Source organism: Thamnophis sirtalis, unplaced genomic scaffold, assembly GCF_051295495.1.
Source record: "Thamnophis sirtalis isolate CommonGarterSnake01/CBP01778 unplaced genomic scaffold, rThaSir2_p1.2 scaffold_15, whole genome shotgun sequence".
NCBI classification, from domain to species: Eukaryota; Metazoa; Chordata; class Lepidosauria; order Squamata; family Natricidae; genus Thamnophis; species Thamnophis sirtalis.
In genome coordinates this window covers 47467070-47490929 of record NW_028261395.1, presented here as the reverse complement: position 1 = coordinate 47490929, position 23860 = coordinate 47467070, and the positions used below count along the sequence as shown (strand labels likewise).

Genomic DNA, 23860 nt, shown 5'->3' with positions numbered 1-23860 from the left:
GGATTTGGTTAAATAAATTCCTCTGCCCGACCCTGAAGTCACCCATTTTCCCTGTCCCTCCGGGCATCCCTCCCTCGGCTTCTCTACCTGCAGAGCGACTCCGGAGGGCCCCTGAACTGCCGCATCGGCCACACGTGGCAAGTCCATGGCATCGTCAGCTTCGGCTCCACCAAGTGCAACGTGGCCAAGCAGCCCACCGTCTTCGCCCGGGTCTCCGCCTACATCCCCTGGATCACCCAGGTGAGGGGGCTGCGGCAGGCGCCCCTCCCTCTCTGATGGGCCCAGGTTCCCAGGAGAGGGGGGGGCTTTCTCGACTGCAGTGGGCTTTGAAGAAGGGGCTGACTGGAACCCCCCCCCCAAAAAACTCTCTGCGTTCTTCCCCCCCACAGAAAATGAAGCAGAACTGAGGCAGCTGAGCCACCTTGTGAACAGAAATGAAAGAAGCAGAATAATAAACGCTTTGTTATGCAAAAGGCTCCGGTGTTTGTGGCTTTTCCTGCCCCCCTCCCCCCCCAAATACTGGGACTTCCTCAAACTCCTCTCCGTTACGTCTGGGAATACAGCCAGTCCTCAATTTACAACCACTGAGATTGGAAGCCATAAGAGGAGAATGTAGCTCGGTGAAGAACTGTGGATGGTGTCGTTCTTCTCTCCCTCCCTCCTTTCCCCCCCCCCCCCCCGTGGCTGAATTGAGTAGTGGGCCCATAAAGTAGAAGTTTGGGGCACATATGAGCAGACTGCTGCCCCTGGTGGCTAAATGAGGTACTAACGTCCCAAAGAAAACAGGGATAAGCCTTGCTTTATCATTGGGTGCTCCCCCGCTCCCCCCAGTGGCTGGGTTGGGTACTGCTGCCGAAGGGGCTCCTGCCAGTTCCTGCTCCTTCTGGGCTGGGGGGCTCCTGAGTTCCCATCTCGCCCCAGATTTGGGCAAGAGCCCCTGATCAGGTGGGACTGGAAGGGGAGTGGGGGAAGCCTCTTTCCAGAGCATAAATTTATTCTCAGCTGTTTGGAATTGAGCCAATCGGGCTGAAAAAGGGGTCTGTTTCCCCCTTTCTGGTCTCCGTTAGCTGCCTTCTGCAGGAAATAAATGGGGGGGGGGGGGATTTTTTACTCATTCAGTGGATATGGAGAAGCCCTTTCCTGGGAAAAGGGGGTTTGCAGCAAGGCGCTGGGTCTCTCTCCTGGTTGCCTCCCCCCCCTCCCCATGGGAATTCCTTTCATGGAGACCCCCCCCCCCAGAGGAAGCAGGGCTGGTGTTTATCCCTTAAAGGGTTTTTAAAAAAATAAGATTAACGCTTGTGGCTCAAAAAACGATTTATATGAGCTCCTTCACATTGTAATCATCTTGATTTCTTGAAAAAGAGGAAGAATAGAAATGTAAACAGTAGAAAACGGATTCACATCGATTTGTTCCTTTAGGACTCCTGAAGCCAAAAGATTAAGAGGAGGTTCCCGTGGGACTCCAAAGGCTGGCCGATAGGGGAGGGGGGTCATTTGGAGTCTGGGGTCTCTGCCCGTTGCTGGGGGCTTCCCCATTGAACGCAGGACTGGGAAGACACCAGATCCTTAGTACCAGGTGGCGAAATGGGGCCTTAGCATCTCAAACACCCCCCCCCCCCAAAACCATCCGCAGAAATATGTCTCAAGTCCAGGAACGAGGAAGCAGCAGCCAAAATGTTGTCATGCTTTGAAGAAAAACTTTTTCCGGAGAAAGTTGAAGTAACCGGGCATCTGCTTGTAAGGACCCGCAACTTTGTCAGCCACAATGTTCCCCACCTGGAAGGAGGGGGGGGGGGAGGTGAGAAAGAGGTTCCTGCAGAGGCCACGGGGGGGGGGGGGGGGCTGCCTTAGCCCCCCCCCCCCCCAGAAGGCCGGAATTGATGGCTTGAGGATGAGGAAGGTTTGGGGCCGGGGGTGGGGTTTGGGGTACGAAGACTAAAAGCCGAAGGAGCCGCTGTGTCTCCTGGGTCCCACCGCCTGGAGGGCTGGCAAAGGGGGAAGGGGGGGCGAAGGTACCTTCGTGAGCATGCTGGGCAGGTCCTCCCGGTGGGCGTTTTCGGCCAAGACCTGATCCAGAGCCTCGATGAACCAGGACCCGCTCTGGGTGTCACGCCAGGAGACGTGGCCTTTGGGACACAAGCGCCACATGTCACAACAGGCCTGACCTCATCACGGCTGAAAGGCGAAGGGCGGAGGAGGGACTTCTGCCCCTTACCTGGGAAGGTAGGATAGCAAACCAAGATGTCGCTGTCCGTGGGCAGACTGGCCGTGCATCGAGCTCATCGCCATCTCCTCCCGGGCCCGGCGTGGGGGTGGCGTCTGACTCCACGGCCTCCCCTCCACGCTGGCCTGGCGGTGTGTCAGTCTCCACTTCGAAGCCTGGGTCTTTTTCCTCTGGGGAGGCCAAGAGGTTCGTTTCCTCAGGGGACGGTCTGGGCCCTGTGGCCCCTCTGTCTCTGCGGGAGAAACCTCCCCCCCCCCTCACCTCCTCCGCAGGCCTGGATGAAGAAGAGTTTCGGCTTCCCCCTCAGGCTCGGGCAGTGGGAGCCGTTGAAATAGCTGACCACCTTCTGCACCGGAATGCGCTGCCCGTCCGTCCCAAAGATGGCGCCCGGAATCTGGATGTGGTAGCTCTGGAAGAGGCCCAGAGACCCCCAGGGAAGGGAAGCTCTCAAGGGGCAGGTCGCTCAGACGGGAGAGTCACAGCCTTTCATTGCTGGTCCCATTGGGGAAAGCACACCCTGCACGAAGCCGCTCTGGGCATCCACCTACCTCGCAGCCGTGGGAGAGGATGACCACCAGGCAGCAGTCCAGGCCGCTGTGATTGCGCCTGGCCAGACTCTGCAGCTCCTGAGCGATTCCCTGCGGGTGATCCCAGAGAGGGCAGGTTCAGCCGAAGGACGGGCGTCGCTCTCAGGCAAGCTCTGCACTTGAGGGGCTGGGTCAACATTTTGGGGAACGAGCCTTGAAGCTTTTTCCACTCTCTCCAGCTGGGGGAAGGTCGGGGACCCTCCAAGCCCCAGCGTGAGATGCCCACTGAGCTGTGAGGTCTTCCTTGGTCAAGACCTCGAAATGCAGCGCCCGGAACCTCTTCTCCAGCCTCTGGCGATCAACGTCGGAGCCCAGGCGAAGTTTCAAACCCGTGCCTTTGTCAAAATGGACGGTGTTGATGATGAGGCAGTAGCCGCAGGGCTCAGAATTCAGGGAGTAAACCTGTCAGGGACACATCAGGGAGGACGCCAGTCTGGCACCATTGTGAAGGGGCCTCGAGCCCAGGGAGGCCTCGGAAGGGAACACGGAAGATGTTGGATAAATTTTTAACTCGAGATTTTACGCAGCCAAACTTCTGTTGTCTCAGGAGGAGACGAGGAATTCCTCGTCTGTTTCTCATAGGGGAAAGTCAAGGCAGCCAGGAGGGAGATGGCTCCTGATTTCAACGATCGGGAAAAGTAAAAAAAATGAAAACCCAGAACTTTGGCCCTGTGAGAAAACCCCAAATCTCCTTTGCCAGGGAGCAAATGTCCCAACGCCCCTCCGGACAGAAGCCAAGCGCTGGAGTTGTAGGCCGTCCATCCCTTTGGCTGACTTCCCCCCACTGGCAGCCCCCACTGCTGGGAGGGGTGGGCTACGTGGGCACCAGGGCCGAACTCAGCCCCTGCCTGGGAGAAGCTGCGGAGGGAGGGAGGGAGGGAGGGAGCAAACTCACCATCTCAGAATCCCTTTGGGGCGTCTCCTCCAGGGGGCCTAGGGGGCCGGAGAGAGAGGAGAGAGGAAAAGGCTCTTTGAGCCCAGCCCAGCAGGACTTTGGACGTCTCCCCGGCCCAGAGGCAGGAAAAGCTCCGCTTCCTCCCCCTCCCCCCCTCCCCCCCTCTCCCCCCCCCAGAGCCCAGAAAGGCTGAAGGCGCCCGTGTGTGTGTGTGTGTGTGTGTGTGTGTGTGTGTGTGTAGCGTGTTGTGCTGTGTGGAGACAATGAAACCGGGACCACCTGCAGAGGGGAGGCTGCCCAGCAAACAACCAGAGCCGGCAGTGGGGCTGGGAGGGGGGGGGTTAGAGGCTGGGGGGTTGCGGGGGGGGCGGGGCCAACCTGTCCCACTCACCTGGCTGGCGGGGCTGGTGGGAGGGGCCCTCCCGGGTGGGTCGGGAAGGATGGGCCCGGGGGTCTCCTGGGGGCTGGTCCGGGGCTCCCTCGGGGCTTCGTCCATCGCTCAGCAGCTTCGCCAGGTCCTCCTGCCCGCTCTCCCGCAGGCACTGCACGAACTCCCCCAGCGCCCTCCGGCCCCGCGTGGCCAGGTCGACCACCAGCTTCCTCGCCTGGTCCGGCCGCGGGCCCGCCGACTGCGCAGGCGCAGAGAAAGAGGGGGGGGTAGGTTGGGGGCACGACTAGATGGCCGCACGGGGTGCCCCCCCACAGCCATGATGGGCCGCGCGGTACCTGGATCTCCTCGATCATGTTGGCGGTGAAGATGCCCCGGCGCAGCAGCGGCGCCCAGAGCGGCTCCAGCTGCAGCTTCCTCACCAGTGCCACCCGGGAGTGACTTAAGCGCCGCCGGTCCGCCTCCTCCATGGCGGCCCGCCGAGGAGAAGGCGGAAGCGCTGCTGCTGCGCATGCGCGCCACTCTGTCCTTCCTTCCTCCCTCCCTCCCGGCGTCCTTGCGTGGAGGCGAGGCTGACCCCACGCCGGAAGTCAGCGCCGCCTGCGCCGTCTCTATGGTGACGAGGCCGCCGAGCCGGAAGTGGGGACCGGGCAGACAGGAGGAGCCCGGGGTGAGTATTGCGGGCGCCCTTCGCCCCCCCTCCTTTCCCCGGGTGGGGGGGGCGCATCATCGCCTTGTCGCCTAGCCCGGGGGGGGGGGAATGGAGGAGGGGGAAGCGGTAGCCCCTCGCCCAGCGCCAGGCTGTGGAAGGAGCCGCCCAGGATCGGGCCCTGCTGGGAAGGGGCCGATGGATGGGGGAGGCAAACTGCGCGTGCGCGTCAAGGGCCCCCAGGGCATCCTATCCCCCCTCCAAGAGGGAGGAGGAGAGTTGAGGGTCCCTCGTTGCCCCCCCCCCCCCACCTGATGGAGGCCGCAAAGCAATCTGAGCGCCCCCCCCTCCAAAAGGGGCTCCTGGCAGCAGAAGCAGCCCGGAAGACCCTCCCTGGGTGGAGGCAGAAGACCCGGGAGGCCTCAGCCTGCGGAGGACGCGATGCCCCTGCCAGCTGGGCAAGGAAGGCGGCACGGAGACCCTCCAAGCAGAGCCCTCGGAAGGGTTGGCAGGGGGGGCAACAGGGGGACCCAGGCCTGGCGGGTGAGACGCCCGAGAAGCCTCCTCCGGCCTCCTCTGGCATCCGGCCCCTCCAGCTGCTGCTGAGCCAGGGAAGCCAGAAGGGCCCGCTGGGCATCTGGGCCAAAGCGCCTCGTCTCTTTGGCCTCCTCCGTACAAAACGGCCCCAGGGCTGCGAGGGCGAATTTCCCCAGCTGAACCGGAAGTGTCGGGGCTGAACATTTTCATCCAGGAGCCTCTTTCTAAATAATAGCTCCTTCCTGTCCATCTGGCGCTGCTCCCCCGGATGGCTCCGTCTGCTGTGCTGCAAAATATCAGCCTCCCTTTGGGGTTCTTAGAAAGAACTCGAGCGACAGCGGCAGGAATTAAATCCTGTCCACATAAACAAGGAGGACAGAAATGCGGTTTGCCTTCCCGGGTATGAGGGGGCGCCTGCTTGATCTGGGGCGGTCCCACTGCAGCCCCTGACGTCTCTCCTCGTCCCCAGGAAGGCTCCTGGCCAGATTCCCTGCAGGAAAGGCGATGGAGATGAAACGGCTCAGCCTCTCCCTGGTGCTCGTCCTCTTCCTCGTCCTGGCCTTGCAGATCTTGTCAGCCATCGATTTTGACCCGTATCGGATCCTGGGCGTCAGCAGGACTGCGAGCCAGGCGGACATTAAAAAAGCCTACAAGAAACTCGCCCGGGAGTGGTTAGTAGATCCACTTCAGAGTAACCCGATTCTGATGAGGATTAAAGTGATTTGTATCCAAACTGCTCGCCTGACAAGTTGGGGTTTTCGGTGCTTCTGCTCCGACCAATTCCTAGTCACGGGAAAATAGGCGAGCCATTAAAAGCACCTTCGGATGCTTAATGGCTCATTAAAACGCCAATGAGTAGCTCTTTGTTGTTGCTTTGATTGTCTATTTGCTTTGTTAGAGACATTTTTAGATTGCTAGCTGTGTCTTCCTCTTGAAATGATATACCAGCAGTAAATTAGCAACAGCAACAGCACTTAGCCTCATATGCTGCTTTGTGGTACTTTTACAGCCCTCTCTAAGAGGTTTACAATGTCAGCAGTACTTGCGTATTCCCCCCCCCCAAAAAAAAACACCAATCTGGTTCCTCACTTTACCGACCTCGGAAGGGCAGAAGACTGAGTCAACCTGGAGCCGGTCAGGATCGAACTCCTGGCTGTGTGCAGAGTCATCCTGCAATACCACACTCTAACCATTGCACCACGAGGGCTCAAAGTTGCCTAACTACAAATAACAGTCAATTAAAGATGGTCAGATTTAAAGCAGAGCCCCCCCCCCGTGCCCCCCCCCCCCCCCGTGCATAACTCTGTGAAGCTGTCAGTTCTTGAGGTGCTGCAGCTGATTTTCTCTCGGCCTTCCAGGCATCCGGACAAGAACAAAGACCCAGGAGCGGAAGACAGGTTTATACAAATCAGCAAAGCCTACGAGGTACGGAGGCCACACACTGTGGGTGCAGATGTGCAGCACGAGAGGGACAGCTGCAGGGGGCTGGGGGATGGGGAAGGCCGGTCGGGAGGAAGAGAGGGGACGAGAGACCGGCTCTTCCCGCGCAGATCCTGTCCAACGAGGAGAAGCGGTTGAATTTTGACCGTTACGGCGACGTGGGCGAGAACCAGGGCTTCCCGCACCAGCAGCAGCAGCAGGCGCCGCACCGCCACGCACATCCCTTCCACGAGAGCTTCTACTTCGACGAGTCCTTCTTCCACTTCCCCTTCAACTCGGAGCGCCACCAGGACTCCCTGGACGAGAAGTACCTGCTCCACTTCTCCCACTACGTCAACGAGGTCGTCCCCGAGAGCTTCCGGAAGCCTTACCTCATCAAGATCACCTCCGACTGGTGCTTCAGCTGCATCCACATCGAGCCCGTCTGGAAGGAGGTGGTGCAGGAGCTGGAGGCGCTGGGTGAGCCTGGGGGCGGAGGGAGGGGAGGGGCAGCAGGTGAAGCTGAGAGTCACAGGCCGTTGCTTTTGGGGGACGGAGATCCCCTCGGCCTCCGAAAAGGCTGGTCTGGGGGATTGGGGGGGGGAGGGCGTCTGAGGTCATCTGAGGCTTCAGCTCCTCCTGAGCAGGGGAAGGGCTAGAGCTCTCCCGGGACCCTGTGCTGCTTCCCTGTTGAGGGTTTTGTCCTCCCCCCCCCTGCCAGGTGTGGGGATCGGTGTCATCCATGCGGGGTACGAACGGCGCCTGGCCCAGCACCTTGGAGCGCACAGCACCCCGTCCATCCTGGGCCTGATCAACGGGAAGGTCACCTTCTTCCACAATGCGGTCGTCCGGGAGAACCTCCGGCAGTTTGTGGAGAGCCTCCTCCCTGGGGCGCTGGTGGAGAAGGTGGGCAGCGGCTCTCGGGTGCTTTCGGACCCCCCCCCTCTCCACAGACCCCTCCTCGGTTCCTAGGAAGGAGCCCGATGGACGGGGAGGGCCCGGAGGAGAAGACCGGTAGACGTTTGCTCTTTGCTTCCTGCTGAGGGGTGGGGGAGGGAGAGGAGTAAGGGGCTGAGGGGACGGGGTGGGAGGGGTGGCTGCCAAGGGTCCTCCCTGCTCAGAGGCTCAAGGGAGCTGAGAAACGCCTTTGGAAAATGCCCCCCCCCCCCGCTCCCACCCATCAGTATCCAGGGCTCCGTGGCCCCCTTTCAGCTGGCAGTGGGGGGTTCTGACTGCCCCCTCCCCCTCCCCCCCCCGGCAGATAACAGACAAGAACTACGTCCGGTTCCTGTCCAACGGGAAGAAGGAGAACAAGCCACACATCCTGCTCTTCGACCACCTGCCCCTGGCGCCCCTCCTCTACAAGGTCGGTCTCTCAAATGCCGGCCCTTTCAGGGGGGGGGAGCCCTTTTGGGGCGGGGGGAGGAGGAGGAGCCCAGCCGAGTTCAGGAGGGCGTCTCTTCTTGAGCCACCGAAGGGCCATGGAGAAGTCGTGGGGGGGGGCTTCATTGGTGGTGGTCCTGAGCAGCTGATCCTCCCCCCTCCGCTGGCTGGGGCATGTGGGGGGGTGTCTGGGGGGGGGTGTCTGCCCTGACTGCCCTCCCCTTCCAGCTGGCGGCCTTCGCGTACAGAGACTACCTCTCCTTCGGCTACGTCTACGTGGGGCTCCGGGGCACCGAGCAGCTTTCCCAGCAATACAACATCAACGTCTACACGCCCACCATGATGGTCTTCAAGGAGCAGATCGAGAAGCCGGCCGACGTCATCCAGGTGGGCCCCACGGGACCCCCAGCACAGGCCCAGCCCCTTTGGGGCCCCTCTCCCTGGGGGCCTCCGGGGGCCCCGGCCTCTCTCCAAAGGGGGGAAGTCCGGATGTTTCGGAAACCAGCAGCCTCTGGTTATTTGTGGGGAGGGGGAGTGGAGGGGGAGAGAAGGTGGAGAAAGAGGCCCCCTGTGGGGCAGGCGGTGATGGAGAAAACCCAGGGGGAAGGCGAGGCTTTCAAAGGGGGGGGGGTCAGTCTTGGCCTTTCCCTTCTCAGAAGGTTGCGCCCATCATTCCCGTTGCGAAGCCAGGAAGTGGCCGAGTGAGTTTTGCCCCGTCCTCCGGCCTCTCTTGCCACGGTTGTTAAGTGAATCACCGCAGTTGTTTAGTCAGTCACATGGGAAGGGAATCCCCCGCTGGCTCTGCCGGCCGGAAGGTCCCAAAAGGGGATCGTGAGACTCTGGGACACGGCGACCGCCATAAATGTGAGTTGGTTGCCAAGCGTCCAGATTCTGACCACGGGGGAATGCTGTGATGGCCGTAAGTGTGAAAAAAGGACCCTCTGGGTCCCTTCCTTCAGCAACGTTGTAAATTTGAGCGGTCGCTAAGTGAGGAGTTGTAAGCGGAGGACTCCCTCCTCCCCCCCCCTCCCGCAGGCCCGCCAGATGAGGAAGCAGCTGATGGACGACTTCCTGTCCCAGAACAAATTCCTCCAGGCCTCCCGCCTGACCAGCCAGCGGCTCTTCCAGGAGTTGTGTCCCGTGAAGAAGTCCCACCGGCAGCACAAGTGAGTGTCCCTCCCCCCTCCCCCTCCCCCTCCATCCAGCCCCTGAAGGGGGACTCGGACTCCCAGGATCCCCAGCGGTGGGCAAGCAGGTGACCACTCCCCCCACCCCCGAGAGGGCTGGTCCCAGGCAGATGGGCTCTGGAGTCCAGGTGGCGGGCACCGCAGAGCCCGGAGTCCTGGGTGGGGGGGGGCTCAGACAGGGCCTGGGTGGTCTTCTGCCAAGGGGCCAGTCCTCATGCTTCCCTGGGATGCCGCCCCCTTCCCTCCCTTTGTGCCGGTGCAGGTACTGCGTGGTGCTGGCCACGGGCGAGGGGGAGAAGTACGCGGAGGGCTACGAGGCCTTCCTGGCCTTCGCGGTGGCCAACACCAAGGAGACCCTGCGCTTCGTCCACATCTACGGCGACAACCAGCCGGACTTTGTCCGCACTCTGCTCCAGGGGGACGCCTGGCTCCAGGCCAAGTCGGCTGTGAGTGTTGGGAGCCCCCCCCCATCCCCTCCCCTCTCTGCACTCCCCCTGGGGGAGCAAAAGCAGCACCCGGGTGGCCCCCGCTTGCATGGCGTTGGGGGAGGGGCGTGTGTCTGAGGTGGGGGGGCGTCTCTGCATTGCTGGGGGGGGGGCGGGGCGGCAGTGGGTCTCCCCATTCTTGGGAGACATCCATGAGGCCTCCCAGCCAGCCGGAAGGAAGCCTTTGAGGGCCCTCGAGCTGCTCTTCCCCGTTGGAGGTGCCGGAGGGGCAGGAGCTCCGATGCCCACTGGAGGGGGTGCTCTGACACACACCCCCCTCGGCCTCCCCTTCCGCAGGTGCTGATCCTGGAGAGACGTACCAACAGTGGGCAGGTGGTCTACAGGGCCCTGGAGGAGCCCTGGACGGGCACGGAGGAGGCCGCCTTTACCCTGCTGGACTTTCTGGACCAGCTGAGGATGGACGCCACCTTCCTCTCTGCCCAGGCTGTCCTGGCGGACCTGACGGACGAGCTGGCGCCTGTAAGCCCTCAGGGGCAGGGGGGGGGGCACCCCAGGGGTCAGCAGGGGGAGGAATGTGGGTTCTCTCCCCTGGAGAATCCTCCCCAGTCCAAAGGCCGAGGGGCTTTCATTTCGGGGGGGGGGGGGGAGGCCCTTGGGCTAGGCTGCCTGCCTGGCTGATTGTCCGGCCGCCAGGGACTGACCCGGCCCCTCTGGGGGCTGCCCCCCTGCCCGTCCTCCAGCCCCTCGGTTGACCCTCCGTGGCTCCTCTCTGTGGCAGATTTTCTTCCTCCGGTGGGCCTACTCGGCCGTGGACTACGCCGTGGACTGCTGGGAGAGCCTCTTCCGCAGCAACTGGTGCGTGTTCCAGAGGGCCCCCCCCCCCACGTCCGCTGGGCCTCCAAAGCCCATAATTCCCTGCTGCCCTCAGTTGGTGAATTTTGATAGAAAATAGAAAGCCCCCCCCCCAATTCAGTCCTGCTGTCCCAAGAAAAGGGAAAGTCCCAGGCCCCCCTGCGCCCGCTCACCATCTGGGGGCTGGGAACTCACTTAGCAATAGACTGGGATACCCCCCCCCCCCCAACAGGTAGAAGCCCCCGTGTGACCCAGAGAGGCCCCTCGGGTCTCCCACCCTTAAAATCATGCCGGCCACCTTGTCTGGCCCTTGGGGGGGGGGGGCTCTCTTTCATCCGTGCGCCCCGTCTCTCCTCCAGGCGGGAGATGATGCCTTTGCTGTCCCTCATCTTCTCCGCGCTCTTCATTCTCTTTGGGACGGTGATCGTGCAGGCCTTCAGGTGAGACCCCCCCTCAGCCCCCCCCAGTCGCCTGGGTCCGTTTTTAGGGGGGAGGGAGGTTGGGGGGGCTCAGAGGATTCCGGGGCCCCTGCGACGATCCCCGCTTTCTCTCCTCTTCCCCAGCGATTCGAGTGAGGAGAGGGATTTGCCTCCGGCCAAAAAGGAGGAGCCTCCCGCCAAGAGCAGCGAGAGGAACGACATGAGCTTCCCCAAAGAGGACAGGTGTGTCTGTGGGTCAGGGCCCCCTGCTGGCCCTCCCCCAACATCTGTGGAGGCTCCTTCCCCTCTGCTCCCCCCCCCCGGTGTGATGACCGCCCGCCGCGTCCGTCCTTGCAGGCTTCCCAAAAAGTTCTCGGTGAAAGTGACGGAGCTGACGGACATCACCTACACCAGCAACCTGGTGCGCCTGAGGCCCGGCCACATCAACGTGGTCCTCGTCCTCTCCAGCGCCACCAAGACCCCCCTGCTGCAGAGGTTCGCCCAGGAGGTCTTCACCTTCACCGGGTGAGCCCCCACAGGACGGGCAGGGGAGGGGGCACTGCCTCATTCCGGGCCCTGGCAGGCAGGCAGAGGGCTGACCTTCCTGATGACCTCCCCTGACCCCCTTCTCCCCTCTCCCCCCCCCAGGAGCAGCTGCCTGCACTTCTCCTTCCTGTGCCTGGAGAAGCACCGGGAGTGGCTGGAGGACGTGCTGGAGTTTGCGCAGGACGCCGCCCCCATCCCCAACCAGTACGACAAGCACTTCCTGGAGCGCGACTACGCCGGCTACGTCCTGGCCCTCAACGGCCACAAGAAGTACTTCTGCCTCTTCCGGCCGCCACAGCCCGAGGAGGGACACTGCGAGGAGGAGGCGGCCGACCCGGCGGAGGCGTGGGGCAGGCCCTCTGCCTCGGGCGGCCCGCGGGGCGTGAAGGGCAAGCTGCAGCGGCTGTCCTTCTGGATGGAGCGGCTGCTGGAGGGCTCCCTGCAGAGATTCTACCTCCCCTCCTGGCCGGCCCTGGACTGAGACCCCCATCAAAGCCCCCCCAGGACGGCCCACAGGCGGCTGGGTTACTCGGAAGGAGGGCCCCCCCACGGGAGCCTCTGGGGGGCCCCATAGACTCTGTAGCGTTTAGATGACCTCTTCTAGGCCCGGTGAGTTAGAAACCGCCTCCTTGCACTCGGGGCCGCCTGACCAGGAAGGAAGGAAGGGGCTACCTGGCCCCAAAGAGCCCGGACTCTCTCAGGGGAGCCTGGGGGGAGGGTCTGCCTCCCTCCCCCTCCCCTTCCCCAGCCTTCGGAGGGCCTGCAGGAGCCGCTGCTGCTGTCCGGACCCTTGGCCCACGGATTCTTACGGCTGCTGCTCCTCCGAAGATGGGCTTTGTGGTCTCTGCAGACCCTCCACTGGTGGCTCCTCCAGGCCCGGCCTCCCCCTGCATGCCCCGGGCCTGTTTCCCCCCCTCTGCCCTCCCTCTAGCCGCTTCTGCCTGGTCGGCTCTTCCCTGGCAGGAGGGGCTCCCCTTGATTGGATGACAGGACAGGCCGTCTAATTGGGGGTGGGAAGGGGGTGCTTGCAAGCCCCACCCCGCTCTCCAGTCTGGGGGGAGGAGAAGCTGCAGAATGACCCCAGCCGGGTCCCCCAAGCAGACCCAGGGGCCCTTCTCCTTCCTTCCGCCTCCTCCGTGGCCCTCTAGTCCAGAGCCATTAGCCGGCTGCTCTGCCCCTTTGTGCCCCCCCCTCCACGGGGAAAGGCGACCGAGGGGGCAGGGAAGGCCTGGAGGGTCCTGGTGCCCGTTGGGCAGTGGCCCAGGGAGGGGGGCGGTCGGGGGTCCCTCTGCCCGCCAGGCTCCTCGTGGCTCCAGCCGCCCCCCCCTTCCTTCGGTTGCTTTTGTTTACAATGTTGTGCAGCTGCCTCTTTCCTCCTTGCCCCCCCCTTCCTTCTGGGGAGGGGGCAGAGTCCATGTCTCTCTTGGGGAGGGGGCTCCTCTCTGTCCTTTGAGTTGATGTCTCTGTGTCTAGATAGATTGCCTGGATCGGATGGGGGTGGGGTGGGGGGGAGGAGCCGATGGGAGCTCCGCCCTTCCTTCAGGTGCTTTCTCCAGGCAGGGGGGCCTTTCACAATCCCCCCCACACACACAAGCGGCTGCGGGGGGGGGGTCCTTTACGGTGGGGAAACTGAGGGGAAAGGGGGGGGCACCCTTGCATGCCTTGTCTGTGGCCTCCCAGCTGCCACCATCCTCTCTGCCTTAGGCTGCCCCAAAGGGACCGGCTGGAGGGGAAGCAGGCACAGAGCTGGCTTGGGGGGGGGGGCAGTTCCCTATTCCTCCTCCCCATGAAGGGAGGGGGGGGTCTTTGCCTTGGAAAGCAGCAGGTGAGAAGAACAGGTGCCTTTAGGACGGGAGGGGTGGAGGGGGGGCCTTTAGCGGGCAAGAGGGGCTGACCTGGGCACTCGGACGGACGGTGCCAAAGCATCTCCCTTGCCAAGCGATGGCGAATGTGACCCCCTCCCTCCCCCCCTCCCTCCCCAAGTGGCCTGCAGCCTTCAGTTGCCCCCCCCCCCCCGCGTTGCCTCCCGTCTGCTGAAGGGGAGCCCCCCCCCCCAAAAGAGACGCTGCCATCCGGGCAGGGGGGTCGCTTGGAGGGATGGCCATGAGTTTTGCACTTTTGATAGGGGGGGGAGGGAAGGGGGGATGTCAGGGAATAATTTATTGCTCCTCTTTCCTCCCCCCCTTGCCCCTCCCCCCTTTCCGGGTACCTGTGAACAAGCCCCGCCTTCCATGGGGGGGGGGGTTTGCTTGGCTTGAAGACTCAAACCAGTTTGAAGCTGAAATAAAGTTATTTTAATGTCTGGCCACAAGACGGTGCAGCCTCACTTGGGGGGGGGGGGAGGTGAGCGCGCGGGGGGGGGTGTCCCCTGGGGCCCCACCATGAGACCGGAAGCAGAGGCACGGGGGGGGGAGGGGAGGGGGCTGCCTGACTCTCCAGGGAAATGGCATCACCAAGCAAGCTTTGCACTGGTGGGGGGGGGCTTCATGGAGGGGGCTGCTTCCCCCAAGATGTGTGGGGGCCCCGGCTGGGAGGGGGGGCTGGTGGGTGGAAAGTGGGCCCCAGCTCAGCTTCCTTGGCCCCTGCGTGCTCAGAGGGGCTCTGCTAAGGGGCAGCTGGTTCTCTTCCAGAGATCTGGGTTCCAATCTTCCTCGCAATGCTTCGTGGGAAGTGGGGAGGGTGAGGTGGGGGGGGGGGTTCTGCTGATGCTGCCGGATGTGTCTTCAGTCTCTTCTCCTGCCACTCCCCCCTGCAGCCATGAGGACTAGCTGCTTCCCGTTTCAAAAACAGGAAGGGAGACATGGCAAAGCCGGGGGTCCAGAGGCAGGGGGCCCCCTCCCTTCTATTCACGTGGCGTGGAGGGGGCCTTGTGGGGGTCCCTCTTCACCCCAGGGAGGGCGCAGAGCATTTCGAAGAGCAGGTTGGCACCCAGGAGTCCCGTGTTGCCTGTCGGGCAAAGAGCAGAAGGCGCTTCGTTCATCCGGGGGGGGGGGGGGCTGCGCACCTCTCGGCCCTCCCCCTCCCACAACCAAGTTTCCTCTCCCAGCCTCAGCCTCCCGCTCTGTGGAACGGGTGGGAGCAGCAGGGCCCTCCAGAGGCAGCTCTGGCCACTGAATCTGACATCCGAGGAGGGGGAGCGGGACCCTCCCCCCCCCAGCCTCCTTACCGGACTGATCGTACACGGGGGCCACTTCCACCAGGTCCCCCCCTACGATGCGCAGTCCTTGGCAGCCTCGGAGGATCTCCAGGGCCTGCGGGGAAGCCGGAATGAGGAGGGGGGCAGGCCACCAGCACAGCCCGGGACAACAGGGGAGGGGTCTTGGGGCAGGGACCCACACTAGAGCGTCCGGCTCACCTGGGCCGGGGTGAGACCCGCCGTCTCAGGGGTCCCCGTGCCGGGAGCGAAGGCCGGGTCCAGCGCGTCGATGTCGAAGCTGATGTAGAGGGGCCGGTCGCCCACTTGCTCCCTCACCTCGGCCATCAGGGGGGCCAGCGACTTCATCCAGCAGTCCTCGGCCAGCACCACCCGGAAGCCCTGGGGAGGGGGGAGGGGGCATCTATTGGCGGGGAGGGCACGGGGGTGTCCTCTAAAAAGGGGGGGCTCTTCCCAGCCCCAGGGATCATCTGCTCCCCAAAAGTCAATTTAAAGGGGGCTTTGCAGCTGGATGGGGGCTGCCTTCAGGGACCCTTCCCCTATAGGTTGCCCCCTCCCCTCCACCGGCTTCTGCTGCAGGAATCTGGGTCAGCTGGAAGGGATCCCCCAGGGGAAGGCTCACCTGATCCCAGGAAAACCTATAGGGATCCGGAGAGAAGGAGGAGCCCCGGATCCCGATCTGAAAGACCCTCTGGCAGTCCAGCAGCCCCTCCTCCACGGAGCGCCTGAAAGGGCTTCCGTGGTAGATGCGCTCCCCCAGCGCTTGCTCAGAGGTGTCGGTGTGGGCGTCCACGTGGATGAGGGCCACGGGGCCGTGCCTGCGGGGGGAGGAGCAGGGCCGGTCAGGGAACCTGCCAAGCGAGGGAGACGGCCTGGAGGGGGGGGGGATTCTGGCTGCTAGCCCTGACCTCCCACCACCCCCCCGTTCTGCTCCGGACTCACTTTTCTGCCACGGCCTGCAGGATGGGGTAGGTGATGGTGTGGTCTCCGCCTGCAAGATCCAAGAACGGAGCCTGTGACCGGCAGCCCCTTCCCTCCCTCCCTCCCGAGCCTTTCCCCAGGGCAGGAACCTCTGGAACTGCCCACCACTGCACGGAGGGGGGAACGAACGGAGCCCTCGGCTCACCCAGCGTGAGGGGGATGCAGCCCCCGGCCACGATCCCCCGGAAGGCTTCCCGGATCCTCCTGCAGCTGTCCTTCAGGTCGAAGAGGTTGACGTTGACGTCCCCCAGGTCGGCCACCTGGAGCGAGTGGTAGGGGGCGGCCCCCGTGGACGGGTTGTAATGGCGAACCAAGATGGACTCGGCCCGCAGGTGGCTTGGGCCGAACCTGGAGGGGGAGCAGCTTGCTTGGCGACCCCCCCCAAAAGCCAAGAATCGCCCCCCCCCTCGGCCTCCAAGGGCCCCAGGAACAGGGCCAGGCTGCCCACCTGCGCTCAAGAGCAGAGGAGCTTTGGGCCTTGGGGGGATCAGGCCCTCCGGCCCTCCCTGCTCCAGCAGCCTTTGGAGGAAGGAGGGGGAGGCTGCTGGGCCTCCGGGCTTTGCCCACCACGACCCACGGAGAAAGGCGGCCCCATAGGTGCCCCTCCTGGCTGTTATAGTGGGACACTTGCAAGGGCCTCTGTGGGCCCCCCGGGGTGGCCTCTGCCCCAGTCCGAGAGATCCGGGGTGCCAATTCTGCTGCCCCTCCGAAGCGCCTGGATGGACCCCCCTGGGACAAGGCAGGGGGGGAGGCTCAGAGGGGAGCTGGCTGGACTCGGGGGCTCAAGTCAGAGAGGGGGGGGCAACCTCGGCCATCCCCCAAATGGGACCCACACCTGCGGCCAAGACAGCAGTGCTGGGCCCAGGCCAGCCCTCCCTCCACGGGGCCCCTCTGAGCCAGCCGGCCTATGGCCCCAGGGGTCATCCTGGCCGGAGATCATTTGGGGATTGAGAAATCCTGGTGCCCCTGTGCAAACCTCCATGGTTTTTCTCCTCCTTCCTCAACTCCGTGGGGGCCCCTTTGGGCCTGGCGCCATGAGCAGCGGCTTAGTCTAATATACCACTGGGGGGGGGGGAGGTTGAGCAGGGATCGGGGGGGCCCACTTGACCCACAGGAAAAGGGGCCAGCAAAACGATCGAAGAAGCGAGGCTGCTGAACTCAGCCCAACACATTTTAATTTTAGGTTTTTTTCCTGCCGGAAGGCCCCCCCCCCTGCCCCCGTCCTGGGGCTGCCGGATGGGTCTCCCCCCTCCCCCCGCAGGAACAGCCCCCTTACCTGGCCCCGGGACGGTGGGTGGTGCCGATGTCCAGAGGGACGCCCACAAAGGCCGCATCCAGCCCTTCGGCCGAATCCCGCATGGGCAGCTTGAACATGGAGCGGACGCCCACCGGCCGGGCTACCTCTTCAGCGCTGGGGGGCAGGCTGGGCGCAGAGCCTGAGGCCCAGCGAGGGCAGGGCAGCCTCCTGGCCAGGGGTCCCTGCAGGAAAGGACCCCCGGGAGGGCTGCAGCCGATGGGCCGGGGGAGGGCCGGGGGGCCCTGGCTGCAGAAGGAGCGCACGGCTGGTGCCCTGCGTGGGACGCCCAGGAGCCAGGCCCGGAGGACGCCTTGGCCCCCGCCACCCAAGAGACCAGCCAAGAGACCAGCCATGTCGCCACTCGGCCGGAGCGGCTGAGAAGAGCCTCGGCAGCTGCCTGGGAGAAGTGCCAAGCGGTCCCTCCCTCCCTCCGCAGCAGCCAAAGGGCAGGAGTCGTGCCTCCTTCCAGCCACCGGACAGGGAAATATAGCCGCCCAGGCCTGGCACGGGGCCAACCAGGGGGCCCTTTGGACGCCCATCAAGTCCTCCTCCTCCTTCGGCCACCGGGCATTTTGAAAAGCCGGTTTAAAGAACCGGTTTAAAGAGAAGCGACACATCCGGAGCTCATGGCCCTCCGAGGTCTAATTTGAGAGGGTCACCCAGGGTCACTTCCTCACCCGCAGGGAGCTCTCTCAGAAGCAGCCCCTGCTTTGTCATTCCCCCCCTTCCCCCCCCCCCAAAAAAAGTGGCCCTTTGAGGGCAGAAGACGAGGAAGATTCAGGGCCTGGAGAGGAACTGAATGTGGATTTGAGCTGGTTCAAAGGAGAAGCAAACGTCCCTTCTGCTCTGCCTGGAAAAGGCACTGCCACTCCCCAGGAGCACCCAGGCGCTCCCCCCCCCAGGCTGGGTGCCCCCTCCACAGAAGAGACCCGCCTGACAAGGGGGGGGCTTGGCTCTTCCTTGCAGGAAAAGGCCCAATGAAGTTTCCCAGGAGAAGAGAGAGCCCCCTCCCCAAAAACAACCCCTCAGGACGGATCGGGGGCTTTGAGAGAGAGAGAAGGGGGCAATTCGGGACCCTCCCCCTGGCACAGCCCCCCAGCACAGCCCTTCACCTGGCAGCCTCCATAATGGGCCCCTTTTCTTCAAGGGGAGGGGGGAGAAGAGTGCTGGGTTCCCTCCCCTGGCTACAGAAATCTCAGGTGGCCTCTTTCGTTTCTCACTTGAGGGCCCTCTGCCAGCCCACCTGAAAACATTCAGGGCTAGGAACTTCATCCCCTCATTTGGCCTTCTGCCTTCACCATTAGACACATCACCAAAAAAAGGGAGGGAGGGAGGGAAGGGAGGAAGATTGGAAAAGGAGGGAGGGAGGGAGGGAGGGGTGGGTGGGAGGAAGAATTTCTCATGGATTTCCAACAAAATAAATCAAAATAAACCTGCCTTTCAATCACTGGCAGACCCTCCCCCCACCAAGCACCACACACACAACTCTGCAAGTGTGAAGGTGATTTATTTGCATGACCCAACAAGCAGCCCCTCCCCTAAAGACCTCCGGCAGCGCTGAGGAGGGCGGCCTTTTCTACCGGAAAAAACAACCCCAGGAGAGCCACAAGTGAGCCGGTGTTTATCTCACCTGGTAAACGATGATCCACCCTCCCCTTTGGGGTCCTGGGCCAGGGAGGGAGGGAGGGACGGGAGGGAGGGGCTCTGGGCCTCTGGGCTTTTTCCTAGGTGCTCAAACAGGCAAGCAAAGGATCTCAAATGACACGCAACCCAAAACCACACGGGCACACGGGTGCTACATGGGCCAAGCGGGAGGCCGGGAGGGGAGCCCGGCTGCGGTTGACCTCCGAAGGGGCCACTGCCAGCCGCCTCCTCCCAGCTGGATGAAACCCTGGGCAGAAAACGCCACTTCCGTCCCCCTCCACCCACACGGGGAGGGGCGCTTCTACTGGGGGGGCAGGACAGGCCGCCCCCCTCCAGCAGCAGAGCAGGGCCGCCGCCTCGCACAGCTCCTCGTAGTCCAGGCCGGCCAGGAAGCCCCTCTTCAAGCCGGACACCACCCCTCGGCCGCCACCCAGCCGCTCGGTCATTAAAGCCGCGGCCGACTGCCGGAGCAGCCAGGCCACCAGCTGCGGGAGGGGGAGGCCCGGCCGGCGGCCCACAGCCGCTTCGCCCCAGAGGCTCAGGTGGAGGACGTTGGCCGCCACTCGGGCCGATGGCCTCTGGAAAGGAAGCAGCGGAGGAGAGGTCAGTCCCAGGCCGGCTGGATCTCGGGGGCCCCTGGGGCAGCCCCAGGGAAGCCCTCTGGGGAGATCCCCCCCCCCAGGGACCGTAGGAGGCTTTTAAAAACCAGATTCAGGTTCCTGGCTCTCATGCCCCCCGCCCGCCATGCCCCCGCGACAGAGGCGCCCTTCCCACCTTGGCCGGGTTCCGCCTCAGGAGCCTCCCCACCAGCTCCTTGACTTCCGGGGCTGCCGGGGCAGGCAAGGGGGGCAGCTCCTCCTCCCGGTAGCTGCGGCTGTCCAGGGCAGGGCCCCCCTGGCCGTAGAAGGGGTTCCCGGGCCCCAGGATCTCGTAGGCCAGGGCCCCCACGGCCCAGACGTCCGCCTTGCTGTAGTCGATCACCACGCCTGGGCCTGGCACGGCCGTGGCCACCTGGGGGGGGGGGAGGAGGAGTGGGGGAGGCTCAGGAAAAAGAGACCCACGGGATCTGGGGGGTGTGTGTGTGACTTTAATTGGCAGCATCGCCAGTTGCTTTCCCAGCCCCCCTCGTTGGGCAGGGGGCGAAGAGCCATGCAGACCCAGACCCAGGCTGCCTGCAGGGCAGAGCCTCCGGCTGCCCCTCCTCTGTGGGGCTTGGGGCTTTGGGGGAAGCGCAGGTCCCGAGCCCAGCAGGCTCCCTGAAGGGGCTTCCTGGCCAGGAGCGGAGGGGGACGGCAGAGGCGTCCCCAGAGGGGAGGAGTGGGGCCAATTCCCTCTCCCTCCCCCTGGGCTGCCCTCTAAGGCACCGAGTTGAAGTCCACCGGTCTCAAAGTGGCCCAGATCAGAGGCCCCCCCCTGGGCTGAAGCACAGCAGCCTCCACCTGCATTTGCCCTGGAGGTGGGTGGGTGGGGGGAGCCCCTAAGAGAGAGCGACCGGAGGCACCCGCCCCCCAACCCCCTTCAGGCCTCTCAGAAGACAGAGCCCAGGTCCTCTGGGACGAAGGGAGCTCATCCAGCCCTCGGCTGCCTCCATCCGAACGTCTCTCGGGGTGGAAATATGGAATACGCAGCTTCCACCTTCCCAGGCCCTAAAATTGCTCCCTTCTCTGCTGCTTCCCCCCTTTCTATATTTCCTTAGGAGGGGAAAGGGCTCCTCCTCTCCCCCCCCCAGTTACCTCAGGCGCCATCAGGCAGGTGTTGCCCCCGCGATCCACATACCAGCTGGGGAAGGGCAGCTTCAGGCCCAGCCGCTGGTCAGCCAAGCAGCAGCCAAAGTCGGTGATGACCAGCCCTGGGCAGCCTGCTGTGAGGGCCGAGAGGGGGGAGGACGGCTGCTGAGCGAAGGCCCTTCCTTCCCACCCAACCCAAGGGGCCCCTGGGGGAGACACACTCCAGCCTCCGTGGGGTAAACAGGGGATAGAAGGCCCCCTCCCCGGGGGTGTGTGGTATCCCACCTCCATCGGCTCAAAAGCCCAACGCACCCGGGTCGAACTCCACCAGGATGTTGTCTGACTTGAGATCCCGGTGAGCGACTCCCTGCCGGACGAGGTGGTCCACCCCTTCCAGCAGCTGCAGGATCATCAGGGCCCCCACGCAGGGGTCCGGGCGCCCCTCGGAAAGGAACTGGCGTAAGGTGCAGGGGTAGCTGGGCAGAGCAAGGGGGAGGAAGGCGGCCTCAGCCGGACAGGCTTCCCGCTGGGAAATCAGCCCCCCCCACCCCACCCCCGAATGGGACCCAGAGGAGGAAACGCTGGGCCAATCTGGCTCCTGACCCCCAGGAAGGCATTTCAAAGGCTGAGAGAGACACACCCCCCCCCTTTGGACCTCCCGCTTTGGGCTTCTCTGGGAGGCCAAACCTTCTTTGAGGGGCTCAGCTCAGGGATTCTGAAGGGGGGGGGGGAGGCTTCAGCCCAAAGCTCCCTGCAGGCCTCCCTACGACCCCCCCCAATGCACGTGGGGGGCCCTTCAGAAATCAGGCAACCGGGCCCTGTTTCAATGTCCAGCCCAGAGAGAGAGCCGTTTCCTGGGCTCTGTCCAGGATGCTGAACTCCATGCTGGCAACTTCCCCAACCCTTCGTCCCCCGTCCCCCGTGTCCCCCCCCCCGGCTGCCTGTGGAGCTGATCCTTGAGGACAGAGATCCTCATTTACCTGCTGAGAAATTCGTTATTTCCCCTTTGCGTTCCTGCTTTTCCGCCCAGGGGCTCCCGAGGGAAGAAGCCCACCGGAGCCTCCAGGCGCAAAACCCACCCGGATGTCCCAACGTTGCCTTTCAAAGGGGGCCACAAGGCCCCCTGCCCTGATTGGCCCCCGTGCTGCAGGGGCCCCCCCTCGCCCTGGGCCCCGGTGGCTGCGGGGAGGCTCCCCTCGCGTCCCCCCCAGCCGCTCAGCCCGTCCCCACCCGCCACCCCTCTCCCTGCCCACGTGGTGGTGGTGGTGGTGGTGGTCTCGGTCCGCTTACTTCTTCATCACCAGGAAGAGGGTGCGGCTGTGCCCGATGCCGGAGGGGCTCAGGGAGGAAGGCAGGACGTCCGGATAGTCCACCGTGGCGCCCGGCAGCAGTGGCACCTGGGAGGTGAAGGCCCGGATCACCTGGATGACGTTGGGGTGGGGTTTCAGCCACTTCTTCCCACAGAGGCCTCCCCTGTTGGGAGGGGACAGTCAGGGTCGGACTGCAGAACCTCCGTCTCTTTTCTGTCCCCTCGGCCGCCCATAAACTCCTCTCCACCTGCCGAGTCCACCAGGATTGGCCACGTCCTACCTGGGTCTGGCAACGGCCCCAAACTCTCCGGAAAGGGCCCGTCCGCTGGCTGGGACCAGTTCCTGAGACATGGTGGTCAGGATGCCTTCGCTCGTGGAACCAGCCTGGAAAACCCAGAAGCGAATCGAGACCCCGGTTAGAGGGACGTTTGTTTTTTACATCCTTTATATCAGTGTTTCTCAACCTTGGCCACTTGAAGATGTCTGGACTTTAACTCCCAGAATTCCCCAGCCAGCGAATGCTGGCTGGGGAATTCTGGGAGTTGAAGTCCAGACATCTTCAAGTAGCCAAGGTTGAGAAACACTGCTTTATATCCCCCAACCCACAACAGCCCTGCGAGGTGGGCTGGCCAAGAGAGAGAGGCACTGGCCCAAAGTCCTCCAGGCAGCTTTCGTGCCTAAGGCAGGACTAGAATTCCCAGTCACCCAGCCGGCTTTCAGAGCTGAGGCCGGACGAGCGCTCCCCCGTCTCCTGGTTTCCAGCCTGATGCCGTGGCAGCCCCGTGTCTCCCTAAGGGCAGAGGGTTCCTTTCAAACCAACCGCCAGGGAAGCCACCAAAACCGGGTTCTTTACCGAAATATTCCACATCATTTTGATAGCCAGCGGAAATCCTTCCTTCCAGCCTTCAGCCTCTGCCGCCCCCTGGGCCTCCGAGGCGCCCCCAGCGCCCTCCTTCCGCTTGGGCCCCCGGCCTCCGTCCCCGGGGGGCTCGGCAGGAGCGGCCGCTTCATAGACGGCCCCGCTGCAGCCTTTGCCGATCGACTGGCCGATGAAATAGTCCTCCAGGCTGAAGCCTCGCCGGGCTAACAATCCCAGGGGGTCCTTCGGGGGCTTGTTCCTCGGGAGGAAGATGGTCTGGAAAGAAGAGCAGCCACCACAGAAGCCTCTGAGCATCCCAAGGGCTTCTGGGCAGACGGGAGAGGGGTGGGGGAAGCAGGGGATCCTGGGTGGACCCATCAGCTGGCCCTGGCTCCCTTCTCCCTCCGAGGCCCTCAAGGGCTACAGCCGAGACCCCCTGATCCACCTCTGGCCTTTCAGACGCCTCTGTCTAAGGGGGGGGGAGGGGGTTTCCTTGGTGCTCTCTGAGCTTGGCGGTTTCCTTGCAGACGTTTCATGACCCAACTAGGGAACACCACCAGGGCTACGGAGTGAGGGGGGGGGTTTGCTGTCAGAGGTGTGCAGCCCCCCCTCCCCTTCTCTTGCCCTGCATCTATTTGGGGGCCCATCGGGTGGAAACAGCTGGAAAAACACAAGTAAAATATATTCCCTAGGAGGAGAATTGGGGGGGGGGTCCAGGTGAAAAGAGGGGGGTCTCTGGAGAGAAGAGGGGGGCTTGGGGGGGGCTGCTCCCCCTTTCCCACGTGACGCAGGGCTGGCCCCGCCCCCTCCTTCAGGGGAGGGGCTGGCCCGTTGCCAAGGCAACCCCGTCGCCCAGGCAAGGGGGCCGCACCTGGATGTCCCTGCAGGCTGAGGCCGCGCGCCTCTCCTCGGCCGCCGCGGGCTCCAGCAGCGCCAGCCCCAGACCCAGGGCCAGACCCAGGCGCCGCGGGGCCGGCGGGAGGCGCCCGAGAGGGACGCTGCGGAGGCCCAGGCGGGCCGCGGCCAGGCGCAGGAGCAGCAGCCCCGGAGGCCGCGCAGGCGGGACGGCGGAGAAGCAGGGGGCGGGAGGGGGCGCGGCGGGGCGGGGAGGAGGCCCCCCGAGCCAGCCCCGCAGGAGGGCCCGGCCGAGCCGAGCCCCGAGGCCCAGCGCCCGCCGAAGCCCCATCGCCAACACTAGGCCGCACGCACGCAAGGGGGCGGGGCCAAGCAGGCCTGAACCGCGTTGCGCATGCGTGGGCGCAGAGAGGCGCTGGGAGTTGGAGTCCTCGGGTGTGCGCTGGTCCAACCGTTTGCCCTCGGGGGAGGGGGAGTCCCCGGTTTCTCCAGGGGGCGGAT

The 23860-nt window shown here is 64.0% G+C and overlaps 4 protein-coding genes across 5 annotated transcripts; 1 reads left to right on the top strand and 3 right to left on the bottom strand.

The window, feature by feature from the left end:
* Nucleotides 1-1306: 1306 nt before the first annotated feature.
* Nucleotides 1307-4602, bottom strand: CASP9 (caspase 9). The gene is given in 10 exon segments (XM_087702507.1): nucleotides 1307-1776; nucleotides 2017-2126; nucleotides 2216-2272; nucleotides 2275-2394; nucleotides 2486-2633; nucleotides 2773-2865; nucleotides 3040-3213; nucleotides 3707-3744; nucleotides 4098-4335; nucleotides 4433-4602. Coding segments are annotated over 10 exon segments (1206 nt in total). The 5' UTR covers nucleotides 4565-4602; the 3' UTR covers nucleotides 1307-1680.
* A 100-nt stretch (nucleotides 4603-4702) lies between these two features.
* Nucleotides 4703-12074, top strand: DNAJC16 (DnaJ heat shock protein family (Hsp40) member C16). The gene is made up of 15 exons (XM_014064626.2): nucleotides 4703-4764; nucleotides 5750-5951; nucleotides 6639-6705; nucleotides 6831-7179; nucleotides 7421-7605; nucleotides 7961-8065; nucleotides 8311-8469; nucleotides 9118-9248; nucleotides 9532-9715; nucleotides 10052-10234; nucleotides 10494-10570; nucleotides 10927-11007; nucleotides 11131-11229; nucleotides 11344-11511; nucleotides 11635-12074. The coding sequence occupies exons 2-15, from the start codon at nucleotides 5785-5787 to the stop codon at nucleotides 12011-12013; spliced, it is 2334 nt and encodes a 777-aa protein (XP_013920101.2). The 5' UTR covers nucleotides 4703-4764; nucleotides 5750-5784; the 3' UTR covers nucleotides 12014-12074.
* Nucleotides 12075-14058: 1984 nt separating this feature from the next.
* Nucleotides 14059-17583, bottom strand: AGMAT (agmatinase (putative)). The gene is made up of 7 exons (XM_014064610.2): nucleotides 16944-17583; nucleotides 15813-16015; nucleotides 15629-15677; nucleotides 15309-15504; nucleotides 14888-15067; nucleotides 14699-14783; nucleotides 14059-14478 (listed from the first exon to the last, which is right to left on the bottom strand). The coding sequence occupies exons 1-7, from the start codon at nucleotides 17579-17581 to the stop codon at nucleotides 14375-14377; spliced, it is 1455 nt and encodes a 484-aa protein (XP_013920085.2). The 5' UTR covers nucleotides 17582-17583; the 3' UTR covers nucleotides 14059-14374.
* An 871-nt stretch (nucleotides 17584-18454) lies between these two features.
* PINK1 (PTEN induced kinase 1) lies at nucleotides 18455-23724 on the bottom strand. 2 transcript variants are annotated; one of them, XM_087702488.1, is made up of 8 exons: nucleotides 23376-23724; nucleotides 22499-22780; nucleotides 21926-22029; nucleotides 21626-21808; nucleotides 20648-20811; nucleotides 20342-20466; nucleotides 19383-19619; nucleotides 18455-19186 (listed from the first exon to the last, which is right to left on the bottom strand). In XM_087702488.1, exons 1-8 carry the CDS (start codon nucleotides 23688-23690, stop codon nucleotides 18719-18721), a joined length of 1878 nt encoding a protein of 625 aa, XP_087558614.1. In that variant the 5' UTR covers nucleotides 23691-23724; the 3' UTR covers nucleotides 18455-18718. The 2 variants fall into 2 exon arrangements, with proteins under 2 accessions (XP_087558614.1, XP_013920087.2); XM_014064612.2 differs by having other exon boundaries at nucleotides 20342-20469; nucleotides 23376-23723.
* Between the last annotated feature and the right edge of the window lie 136 nt (nucleotides 23725-23860).